This window comes from Nelumbo lutea, chromosome 5 (genome assembly GCF_056320005.1).
Source record: "Nelumbo lutea isolate HS-2025 chromosome 5, American lotus-T2T, whole genome shotgun sequence".
In the NCBI taxonomy this organism is placed as follows: domain Eukaryota; kingdom Viridiplantae; phylum Streptophyta; class Magnoliopsida; order Proteales; family Nelumbonaceae; genus Nelumbo; species Nelumbo lutea.
The window spans coordinates 53985284-53997907 of NC_142688.1; the positions used below are offsets into that span (position 1 = coordinate 53985284).

Genomic DNA, 12624 nt, shown 5'->3' on the forward strand with positions numbered 1-12624 from the left:
ACCGAACCGAAATATTAAAAAACCGAAATAACCGGAACTGAAATTTTTGGTTATTTTGGTTAAAACCGAATTTCAAAACTATATGTATTTTAATATATATTATAGATAGTAAATATGTATTATATATTAAAAAATATATTATACAATGTATGTAATAAATTATATATTTTAATATATAATATATTTTATACATATTATATATGTATTATATGTTATATATGATTTAGATAATAAAGTTCAGTTAATTCGGTTAACTGAATTTCTAAACCTGAAAACCGAAATAACCGAATCGAAAAACCAAAACCGAATTTTTGGTTTTAACTGAATAATGCTCATCCTTATCAATAACTAACTATACATGCAAACTGCATCCATTCAAAATAATTTTTGCCATTGAGTTTCACAGTGTTTATTTGTGTGTTGGGGCTCTTGCAAACACCACTTGTAACCACCCTTGGCTCAATGTCTGCTTTGAAATTGCCCCCAATTCATAACTCCATAGAAAACACAAAGCCTTCATGATCAGGACAAAAAATAATTCCTAAGAGCTTCTCACTGGTAGAAAAGGGTGATTGGCTGGGTGCTTACTCTGGCTGCCCAACTTAAAGAAATCAGAAAATAAAGGTAAGAGCTGAAAACATGGAAAACATAAATAGTAAACAGATTTTTTTTTTGATAAATATAAATAGTAAACAGTTTTTTTTTTTTGATAAATAGAAATAGTAAACAGATTGTTAATGTATGCAATTATTATTATTTTTTCCTTTTTCCGGTCCTAGCAAGTAAATCATCTATTGAATATGAAATGGTATACCGTACACCCTAAACGAAAGTGGACCTTATGTTTTGCTGGATTTGTATTTGTCGATTGAATTGGAATGACCTGTTAATACAATTGATGCCAGTTCTGTGGGGGTTTTGAATGTGAAAGTAGGCCCGTTTGGAGACCCTCACAGAGCGATAGGTGGATAGGTGACAACATACAATAGAATGATTTTATTGCGTGTGTGTTGAAGCAGCTGCATTTATGTTCTTCTCATGTATCTCCTGATTTTTGATTTTGTTTCTTTTGTCCTGTGCTTGGTTGTTTTTGAAATTTAGAGGTAGGGGTTGGTTTTCTGGAGGTATAGTCTTGTTTCTCTTTTCTCAGGTGACTTCTGGGTGCCTTCCTTTGTACTCTTCTTGTTTTTTTTTTTTAATATTTTTCTTCTTTTATTACCCAAACAGTGTTATCTCCTAGTTTCTTTCCTCTAGGCATTTGGCTAGGGTTACATATTGCTTATAAGATTCTAAATGACTTAATTTTTGGGATCATTTTTTACTTATATTTTCTAGGAACTATGTCTGTTAATATTTCAGTTTTGGTGGGTTTACCTCTGTTTTTTGGATATCTATACATAGGTGTTGTATCATTCAAATGCTTCAAATTATAGTATATATTCATCATTCAACATCTTGTCCAGCTATGCCCTTGTCATATTTGGGTAACATATGTTGGAGTAGAGTTAGAATCCATCAGATGGATGGCTGAACCATACTAGATGTCTTGCTGAAATTTCAAAAATTTTCTAACCTTTTTGGGAACCGATTTCCCGGTAAAGTTGAAATTTGAAAATTCAGGATCGTTCTTGCATTGAACCGGGCCAGATTTGAAACCAAAGAAAAGGGAGATTATACCTGATATAGAGACCACAAGTTGCAGCTCCTAAGGTGGTAGTTCATGCCCAATATCAGTCCTAAAACCGACCTCTAACTAAAGATGGCGTAGTGTATAGAGAACTGATTCAGCAACACTTGATTTTAGCAAATCTGCTATCCAATTTGCTTGGATCGAGTAGGGTAATTGAGCCTGCTATTCTTCTATGATTTTCTTGCAAAAACAAAGAAGAAAACTGATCTAAATCAGTTCTTGAAAGGCTAGGTCGTTGTAGGGTTTCTTGGGAGACAAAAGAGAGAAGAAGAGAGAACAAGAGAGAGAGGTTGTCTAGTCTTGTTCGCCCTCTTTTCCTTTTATCTCTTAATGGATTACATTCCTAATCTAATTAGGAGATTATCCAGATCTGAATTGGATCTGGACTCTTTTAACAATTAAACATTATCCTCTTGAGAGGATAAGTGCTCCATACCCAATACCAAACCTAGATTTGACCCAAATCACATGACAACTTACAACTTAATTAATCTAATTAATATTAGGCCTTTGTCCCATTTTCTTCAAAGGCTCACGACCCTAGGTGTTGCATGGTCACTTTAGGCCTAATACTATATGGCGTGGGGCCCCATAAAGGTCTCACTCAAGTCTATAAGGGTCTAGCCCCACCTCTGAAAGAGGCTAGGCCAAATTCACTGTTCAGAGTAGTGAACCCTTGAGGCAATCAGCATGGTTTCAGTCTGGGCCCAACATTTACACCTAAATGATCCATGGATTTAGCCACCCTATGAAGAGTGAAGACCTAAGGGTATTGGACTTAAAGTGAGATAAAGCCCATCAGGTAATCAGCCCTGTAATGGTCACTTACACTTAACCTCTCAGCCCATAGTGACCAAAACACTGCCCGGTAGGGAAGGACCTCTCCCCTAGCTGCAAGGTGCAGTATCACACTCTTTGCTCAAATGGATCTCGAGATTAAAACCTTTTGCAAACCTTTTTCATAAAATAGTAGTATATATAATGTATAAATACATTTTGCAAAACTAGATTTCAAATACAATTGAAATCCACTGTCTTCAATTTAGGTTTCCATTAGAGAGTGTAAACCCTGATATTCACTTTGTTTGACAAAGGGGCCAATCCTATCACTATGAGCACCCCCTAAGGTGATTTCCCAATTTGCCCCAACATGCTAGGTATTTCACCCTTGATGGATCTCACTGATTGGCACATCAAAGACAGCCCAATCCAACACGTAGTGAGTACCATAATCAAGTTTGGGGTTATGTGTAACTTTTCAGTTTTGCCCATCTATCTCCAAGGTTTAGGGAATAACCGAAAATCAGTCCGAGTTCAGTGTTTCTTCCAAACACACACTTTGGGGTCTAACCCTATTAGCTTTGACAAGCTACTACAATTGTTTGGTAGCGCATTACTGTCAGCCTTGTCAGGATAAACTCCCAAAGTCTATCCAACGGTTAGAACATTCTAAAGTAACACGAGTCTCATAAGTGTCCAGTTTAAGGGGTAAACATACCAATATCAACATGAAACAATAATGTACTTTATTCATTTACAAATAAATGTTTATGTACATTAGCCTGATTAGAGCTAAGGGCATACATTGTCTAATAAAATAGGTGTTTACATCACTAATTACTTCGAAAATAATAAAGTGGCCCAGGATTTAAATTTTTGTAGGTTGGATAATTTGATTATGGATTGCCTCATATCCATATTTTATTGATAACCCATGGTTGGGGCTTTCATTATTTTGATTCTATTGTTTGTCATTTTTTTGCAGAAGTCCTATTTTCTTATTTTCATTTTGATAAGTTATTCTTGTGAGAGTATATTCCTCTATTGCTTTCGAAACATACTTTCTGATATGTTTGCTATGGATTTCTCTATGAAGGGTGTGATGTGAAATTGTTTGTATCTAGTCACATAAGATAAGTTGATGGTTGCAATTTATACTTAATCAGTGATTCAATAATCTGATTTTCATATCTTGTATTTTAATGCAAGTTGCTGCAATATATGGTTTGAGTACATATCTTGAATTCTTCTTTTAAATCAAATTTAATGCCCAGTGTGAGCTGTTCTTTTTCTTTTCTTGTACTTTTTTCTTGTTTGGCCTCTATTTTTTGGTGCTATAAATTTTGAATTTTATTTAGCTATTCCTTTTTCTTTGTGCCAAATTCAGGGTATTGGCCATCAAAAAGGCCATGAACAATTTGAGAAAGTTCTTATGGGTCTTCTGCGAAGAGTATTAGACACTAATAAGCGGGTCCAAGAAGCTGCTTGTTCAGCGTTTGCTACACTTGAAGAGGTTCCTTATCTAATTAGTGTTGAAAAATAAATTTATTATTGTATAAAGTTTTATAGAACTAAAGATATTATTTAATAATAAGCAGGAGGCTGCCGAAGAGTTAGTACCACGCTTGGAGGTTATTCTGCAGCACCTCTTGTGTGCTTTTGGAAAATATCAGGTCTTTCTTTTTTCTTGTTTTTTCTTTTCTTTTTGCATGTATGTTCTACATTTCATATGTAGGTTCTGGTCGACCAACTATAAAAGCATTTGCTAAATGTGAAGTCAATTACAATCTGCTTGTTATTCTTAGAAGTCGTACTTCTTTTTTTCTCATTTTTATTTTGTTAAACTATTGTTTAGAAACGGAACCTTCGGATGGTATATGATGCTATTGGTACATTGGCAGATGCTGTTGGAGGGGAACTCAATCAGGTATCGTTTCTCTCTCTCTCTCTCTCATGCAAGATGGTGATTATAACTTTCGTGTTTATTTTTATTTCTTTTTGTTTTTTAGCCCCTTCAAGATGGGTATTGTGCGGTTGTGTCAAAGTTTAATGGTCAAAAGTTTAATTTATGTGATGCTTACAATCAGATGATTCTTGCTTGCTGACTCTCTGACGATTAATACAGCCAAGGTATCTTGATATTTTGATGCCTCCATTAATCTCGAAGTGGCAGCAACTTTCAAATTCGGACAAAGATCTTTTTCCATTGCTTGAGTGCTTTACATCCATTGCACAGGTATTTCTTTCTTTCTTTTTTTTTTTCTAATTTCATCATATTTTTTGGCTTAACCTATGCAACTCATGGTACCGGTAGATAATTTCATCATATTTTATCATGTTCTGTTCTGATATCTATCTGATGATTTCGATTCTAGTCCAGGTAAGATCAAATCTCTAGTGTGCTGACAACTTGACACAATGTTGAAGGCATATCTTTGCATATCCACCAAAACTGAATTATCTTGCTCATGTGTGGTTTGGTGTCACTAGAATTTGGTGTTCTTTGGGTACAAATATTTATAGGTTGTAGACTTTTATTTTTTGATCAATAACGCTTTTATTAAATCATCATTAGAAGATCTACAAGAGGAAGACAAACACACTCATCTTCCAAGAGCAACAAAGAACCTCAAAACACTAAAGTTACAGCTTAGCCCAAAACAGTGAATCCCTTTCAGCCCCTTGTTTAGCTAAACCGTCAGCTAGGGAATTAGCCGATCTTTTAACCCAACATGTCTTAACTTCCATCTCCTGCACCAGCCACTTGAATTTCCTCCTCTCATTGTTGTACTTCCATAAGCCATTGTGATCTTTAATCAGCCACCCTATCACCACCTCTGAATCCCCTTCAATTATGAGTTTCCTGATGTTCAACTCCTTAGCTTTTCGGACTCCTTCCATAACTGCAAAGATCTCAGCTCTAAGGGAGTCACCTACTCCAATTGGGCCTGAGAACATGGCAGAAATGACCCCATTTTCATCCCTAAAAACACCCCCAATCCCCAATTGTCCCGGATTTCCCCTACTACACCCATCAAAGTTTAATTTCAAGAATCCACTAGGTGGGGGGGTCCAAGCCACACTCATTACTGACTTGATCTGTGTGCAATTTGCAATTTCACCTCACTTCCTCAACATGTCATTCATAGTGTAATCTGTGAATAGCTCCAAAGATTTCAGCCACTGTACTGCCTAATATGTATGATAGCTCTCATATTTGCTGCTGCTCTCTCAGCTTCTGAGAATATCCTGGAGTTTCTTGCTTCCCAAAGTGTCCAACATACTGCAGCCCTTAGTCCTCTCCACATAGTCCTTCCCCTTTTTATGCCACCTGAATAAAGAAGGGGAAAAAAAGGCCCTGCAAATCTGATGGAGGATTCCAACTACATCCAAATAGGGAGAAAGACCAATCCCAAATTGACCTCGCAAAATGGCAAGACACCACTAGGTGAAAACCAGTCTCCCCATCCGCTTTACAAAGAACACACCACTGAGGTGACAAGCAAGTATTGAGTCTCTTCTTTTGGAGTAGATACCAGTGTTGATTGTTTCCAGATAGGCTTCCCAACAAAAACTACCACCCTAGGAGGTATTGCTCTGCACCAAACCTCATCAATAGGGAAAGGGGGGAAAGTAGGACTGGTGGATTGACTTAAGACTTTGAAGAAAGAAGCACAAGAAAATATGCCATTGGGGGTAGGTGTCCAAATTCTAGAATCTGCCCTAGTGGGGTCTATGACAGTGTTATCAAGAATTGCAATAAGGCTCGAAATACTGTCGAAGTCTGAGTCCCTCAAATCCCTTCTTAAACCCAAGTTCCACCCAATCCCAGAAGTGGAAGAGGACGGGGTGGTGAAAGACGAGATTTGCTCATTTTTCAAATCAGAAAGAACAAACAAAGAAGGAAACTGATCCTTTAGAAGGGCACTCCCCACCTAGGTTTGTTCCCAAAATTTTATGGAGTTATCGGAATTCAAATCATACCTGATATTAGGGGAGAAAATTGGTAGCAGGTCATGAATGGCTTTCCAAGGAGAATTGCTTGTGGTCCTAGCTCTGATTCCAACGTCCCATCCATTGTGCTCCATCCCATGTATACTTGCCACTATTCTAGCCCATAGCTTCTCCTTCTCCAAAGGGAACCTCCACAACCACTTTGCCAACAGAGTCATATTCCTTCTCCTTATACTCCCAAGCCCCAAACCACCACAAGTCTTACTCCTACACACTATCTCCCAACTAACTCTATGATCCCTCTTCTCCTCTCCCAGCTCCCACAGGAAATCTCTCATTAGCTTCTTCAATCTGTTAGCAAACTGTGATTTTAAACACCGACAGGAAAAAGATGGGTAAGTTAGCAAGCGTGGCCTTAATTAGTGTAATTCTCCCACTAAGAGAGAGGTGGTTCTTTTTCTAGGATACCAATCTTTTTTCAAACTTTTCCACCACTGGGTTCCAAAAGCTCTCTCTCATGGGATTATCACCTAATGACAACCCTAAGTAATTCAAAAGCCACCCCGAGACTGCACACCCCAACACTTCAACACTCTCCCTGATCTCTCCCTCCTCCAAATTCACCCCCACTACACAGCTTTTCCCAAGGTTTACCTTCAAGTTGGATATTTGCTCAAACTGTTGTATCACCGACTTCAAGTTCCTGATAAAGCTCACATTACTGCCTTCACAAAACATAATCATGTCATCAACAAACTGTAAGTGAGTGAGGGGGGTTTCTACCCTCCCAACTCTCCAGCCTCTAATGAGCCCTCTAGAATCTGCTCTGTGAATCAATTTCCCCAAAACCTCCGCAATTAGAATGAACAAGAAAGGAGAAAGGGGGTCTCCTTGTCTTATACCCCTACTGGCTGGGAAGAAATCTACCACTGTCCCATTCACTAGCACTGAATAATGACAATTCGGGACACAACCCATGATCCACTTACACCATCTAGCCCCAAACCCAAATTTAGTCAAAACTTTCCTTAAGAAATCCCAGTCCACCAAGTCATAAGCCTTTTCCAAGTCCAACTTACAGACCACTCCCTTCTTCTTATCCCTCTTAAAGTTCTCCACACTCTCATTAGCAATTAAAATCTGATCAGTAATTTGTCTTCCACTCACAAAAGCTCATTGATAGTGTGCAATGATATCTGGCAATACCTTCTTCAGCCTCAAAGGCAACACTTTTGCAATGATCTTATACAAGCTATTAACCAAGCTAATTGGCCTAAAATCCTTCGGGTGGGATGCATCTTTCTTTTTTGGAATTAAGGCTATAAATGTAGAGTTCACACTCGGATTGACAATTCCTCTCCTGAAAAACTCCTCAAACACCCGCAAAAGATCATCTTTCAAGATATCCCAACAGTCCTGATGAAAAGCCATTGTGAACCCATCCGGCCCTAGAGATTTTGTTCTATCCCTAGAAAACACAGCCTCCTTGATCTCTTCTAAATTAAAGCTTCTTTCCAACCTTCTCCTGTTCTCCACTCGTACATCTGGCCAATCCAATCCTTCTACCCACACCCTTCTACTCACGGGTCTTCTTAGAATAGATTTGAAGTGCTCCACACAGGCCCCGACAATCTCCTCTTGTTGTACTAACTCAACTCCATCTACTACCAATTTGGAGATAAAGTTCTTCCTTCTCCTGCCATCTGCTAAAGAGTGGAAATACCTAGTGTTTCTGTGTCCCATTTGCAACCATTTACACCGAGATTTTTGCCTCCAGCTAATTTCCTCCTTGTGCAGGCAGTCCTCTAACCGTCTTTTCAAATCTCTCCTGAGATCATTGTCTTCCTCTCCAAATTCTCCCCTTTCTTCTTTAGAGTCAAGGCTTTCAATCTTATCCATCAGATCTCCTTTCTTTCTTCTATCCTCCCAAACTCCACTAAATTCCACTCATTGATTTTTGCTTTCAAGAATTGTAGTTTCTTATGGAATCTCATCCCCTCCCATTCCACCAGTGAGTTACACTCATACCACCACTCCTTCACTTTGTTAGTAAACCCTAGATGAAGTAACCACATATTTTCAAATCTAAAGGGGGTAAGGCCTCTACACCTTCTTTCCTCCTTACATAACACTATGGGCTAGTGATCCGAGTCACCCTTGGGAGAGCTCTAGAAGCCAAGGTTCCCCAGCGTTCTTCCCAATCCAAAGAGAACATGAATCTATCCAGCTTAGAGCAAATGGGTCTAGATTGGAGATTTGACCATGTAAATGTCTTATGGGCTAGGGGAATATCTTTAAGCTCAAAGGCATCCACAAAACTGTTAAACTTCCTCATGCTTTTTGTCCCCCTCTGATTAACCTTATTGGATTCCTCCAAGAATCTGATCACATTGAAATCCCCACCCATGCACCAGGGTCCATCCCACAACCCTCTAACATCAGCCAATTCCTCCCACAACTCCTTTCTCTCTCTGTAGTCATTCGGTCTGTAAACATTTGTGCGCACCCACATATAATCATCCTCTCGCTGCTTAAACTTCATTGAAACCGAGTACTTTCCAATCAACTCCTCCAAACCTTCAACTACATCCCTCTTCCACATTGTTACAATCCCCCCGGAAGCACCCCACGAGGGAGCAACCACCCAGCTAATCCCCCTAGCTTTCCATACACTCCTTGCCCATTTGTTATTAAACTCCATTCTCTTAGACTCTTGCAACAACACAATGTCTGGGTCATACCGTCTTATTACTTCTTTTATTGTCGCTCTCTTCCTTGCACTCCCAATTCCCCTCACATTCCAACTAAGAATCTTCATTCTACTTCTTTTTTAAACCCCTTGCCACCTACCCACTACTTTCCCCCTTTCCTTCTATCTCCTTTTACCCTGAGCTTCTTGTCTCCTTCTACATCTTTCTTCAATCTCTCTATTTCACTCAATCTCCTCTTCTTTGTTCTGATCTCCTTCTTCCTCTTCTGTAAGCTTTCTTTCAACACATTCAAATCTTCCAACCTACAACCCAACTTCCCTACAAATTCTGCTATCATGTCTTCTCTCACCGAGTCCTCCACCCCTACCCTTCCTACAGAATCCCCTCCATCTCTGTCCACCTGCCCTTTCTTCCTCTCCTTTGGTCCCACCTCTGTTCTTTCCTCTCCATCCATCCTCCCTCTCCTGTTACCTCCCTCCTTCCCTGTTCTCTCCCCGTAATCCTCTCCATCTCTACCCTCATTCCTTTCCTCCTCTTCACTAACCCCTCCCCTCTTCCTTCCTCCCCTTCCCTCCTCCAGATCAACTTTCCTTCCACTTCCTTAAACACTCTTTCAATGATTTCCCACACTTTTTCACTCCTATACCTTCCTTCCCGCACCTTCCCACTTTCCTTCCTTCCCCTCTCCCCCTCCTCAGAGAGCCTGCCTACTAGCTCGGCTGCATATTAATGGGTTACAATACATGGAACAGAAACGGAATTTGGAACCAAAGACACAGGAGACACATTAGTAGCACAAACCGAAATCACTTGGTCACCTGGGACTGATGGACAAGCTAGAAAAGGACTGTTCCTGGCCTCCCTCTCTTGTTCCAGAGGTTGGTAAACATCTATCTCCCTGAGTTGGTTGGGAAGTACTTCTGTCCTTTGGTCATCTTGGTGATCTTTCCACTCTACCCCTGGTTCATCCTAGATGGTGTGTTCCTGCTCTGCTTCCAGTTCTCCCGGTTTGCCCCTTCTGATAATCCTTGCACACTCTGTAGTCTTGGGAATGAGATAAACCGATTGCAATATTCACCCTTAAATAAGCTTGCAATATTCCACCCATCCATGTCACCTCCAGCACAACTACCTTCGTCATTTACACTGCCCACACTAGTACCATCAACAGAAAAGTCCTCCGATTCTTCATCTCCTTCACTACACTACACCCAACCTTCATCCTTCTCTTCCCTCTCTTAAGTTCTTTTCTTAGCGTATCTTGGATTCGGCCTCTCTGAGGAGCGTCCCAGGGGGCTAAGCTCCTCCAGACTTCGTTGGGAATCCCACTGCAAATCCAGCTTCTTCTCCATTTTCCGCTGCTGCGCGCATTCCCCCCCTTTCTCGCGAATTGGGACGCTGATAGACCATTAACATCATCTATCAGCGACCCAATAAGAGTCCCTATACCCCGAACCACGTGACATTTTAAGTTATCACGTGGGTCCTTCAAGTGGAGCCTCCTTTCGGTGTTACACCCACACGACCCACCCGCATGACCTTTTAAGTTGTCACGTGGCCCTTCCAACGCTGTGCCGGCTCAACCTTCACCCCGCCCGACCCACCTGCCACCTTCAACGGCTCAGACCAAGCCTTTCGGCTCCCCAACCCATCCTGCCTCCTAGTCACATCAGCATAAGAAGAAGAGCCCGCCATTAATTTGTTTAATTCAAACCCATTTGAATTAGTTTCCTTAATTAGGTTGCTTGTCGTTTGGTTTTCCCCAACCGGCTCAGTAATCCCAAAAATATCTTTCATCTGCTCCACCTTTTCATCTCCCAACCTCTGCCCTCCACGTGTCCACCACCCAGCCAGCTCATCATCTTCTACCTTAGGAGCACCTTCCCACCACGACCGTTCAACTTCGGAAGCCACTCACACCTTGTACCAGGCTTCATCCGAACAGATTTCAAAGAACCTCGGCAGGTTATCATGCCTTGCACCAGCTACCTGTAACTCCACGGCACCCAGATTTCGTTTATCAGCATTCACCAAGATGCCTCCCAGACTTTGCACGATGTGCTCAAGAACAGAGTCTCGCCATAGGTGAAATGGAAGGCCTACAAACTTCAGCCGGAAACTCCCATCTTGGACTTCGACTTCATTGCAGATTGGGCTCCAGTTCTGAACCTATCAGACCTCCATCCACCACAACTGCTTTAAAACTTCGTCTCTGCAAAAGGGAACAGCATAGCTTCACTCCCAATACCTATCTCCCCTGCAACTGTACTCAGAACCCTCCTCTAATCTGTCACTCCTTTATCAGCCACTAGCACCCTTCTTTTCTTCCACTCAACCTTCCCTGCTCCTACCAATAATCTTCGATGAATAGAAGCGCAAGAAACCACCATTTCAGTCGGAAGGCCTTGCACTTCTACACTCCCAGAGGAACTAATCGAAACTGCCCCCTCCTGAACTTTTTGACCCTGGTCTTTGGATTTTTGACCAGTTCTCTTCACTCCATCCACTCTCTTAACTTCCAAGGCTACAAGGAAAGACTGTAGCACCTTCAAAAAATCCATCCACCCTTTCCATAATCTCCCTTCCGGCACACATAGCATTTGCTTTCCATTTGTTCCAAAGAACTCCACCACAGAGATAAACCATCCCTTTCTGTTTCTTTTCAATTCTGTTACATATTTCTTACCTAGAACTGACATTGAGTTTTTCCAGCCATTCACCTTACCAGAGTTGATAGCCCCATCTATGAAACCTTTCATCCAGACAATGACCTCCTTTGACACCAACACAGTCGCCCTGTTATTCTCTCTGATTTTCATTGCGTCCTCACCTTTGATCCTTCCCTCTTCGAACTTGAAAGTCTTGGCTTTGATCTCCACCTCAGACCTCCACCTTCCTACTACTCTGAACCTTCTCTCGTCCTGTTGTAGACTTTCAATCAGAACTTCAATCAAAGGCCGTTGGAGGCCTACAATTATAATTGTTATTTCAGTTCTGGTTTAGCCACTATGAATGCATGATCTTTAGGAGAAAGGACTATGGATTTGATAGACACAATAAAGAAGGATAAGATTAATATTTTATGCGTACAAGAAACAAAATGGAATGGGGAAAAAAACTAAAGAAATTGATGGCTACAAACTATGGTACACAGGAAAAGTAATTAATGGAATTGGAGTAGCATTAATAGTATGCAAGGGCTTAAAAAGTGAAAGATGAAAATGTTAAAAGTGTTGGATATAGAATAGTTTTAGTCTCATGGAGGATTAAGACACAATCTATTGTTGGTCCCTTCATTGTTGAGGGAGTATAGAACAATGGCTCATGGTGTTTCAGGATCATTTGGGGTCTGATCGCTATTGGAAAAATTGGGAGTCATGAATGATGATCTTATGGGATTGTGTTTTGATAAGTAGACTTCTTATTAATATAGGCCATAATCTGTTACTACATTATGTGACAAAACATGTAGAAGGTTTTTTATTTTTA

General features: G+C 40.5%; 1 protein-coding gene across 5 annotated transcripts in view; it reads left to right on the forward strand.

Annotated features, from left to right (window-relative positions):
* The window catches only part of LOC148852461 (transportin-1-like), a 101241-nt gene that overhangs the window by 43599 nt on the left and 45018 nt on the right, over positions 1-12624 (forward strand). For all 5 annotated transcript variants that reach the window (XR_016099342.1, XR_016099343.1, XM_088945224.1 and 2 more), the window contains 4 exons: positions 3858-3983; positions 4069-4143; positions 4326-4397; positions 4596-4706. Coding sequence is in view for 3 of the 5 variants with exons in the window: in XM_088945224.1 (XP_088801350.1) it covers positions 3858-3983; positions 4069-4143; positions 4326-4397; positions 4596-4706 (384 nt within the window). In the remaining 2 variants the exon portion in view is untranslated. The remainder of the gene's footprint in view (positions 1-3857; positions 3984-4068; positions 4144-4325; positions 4398-4595; positions 4707-12624) is intronic.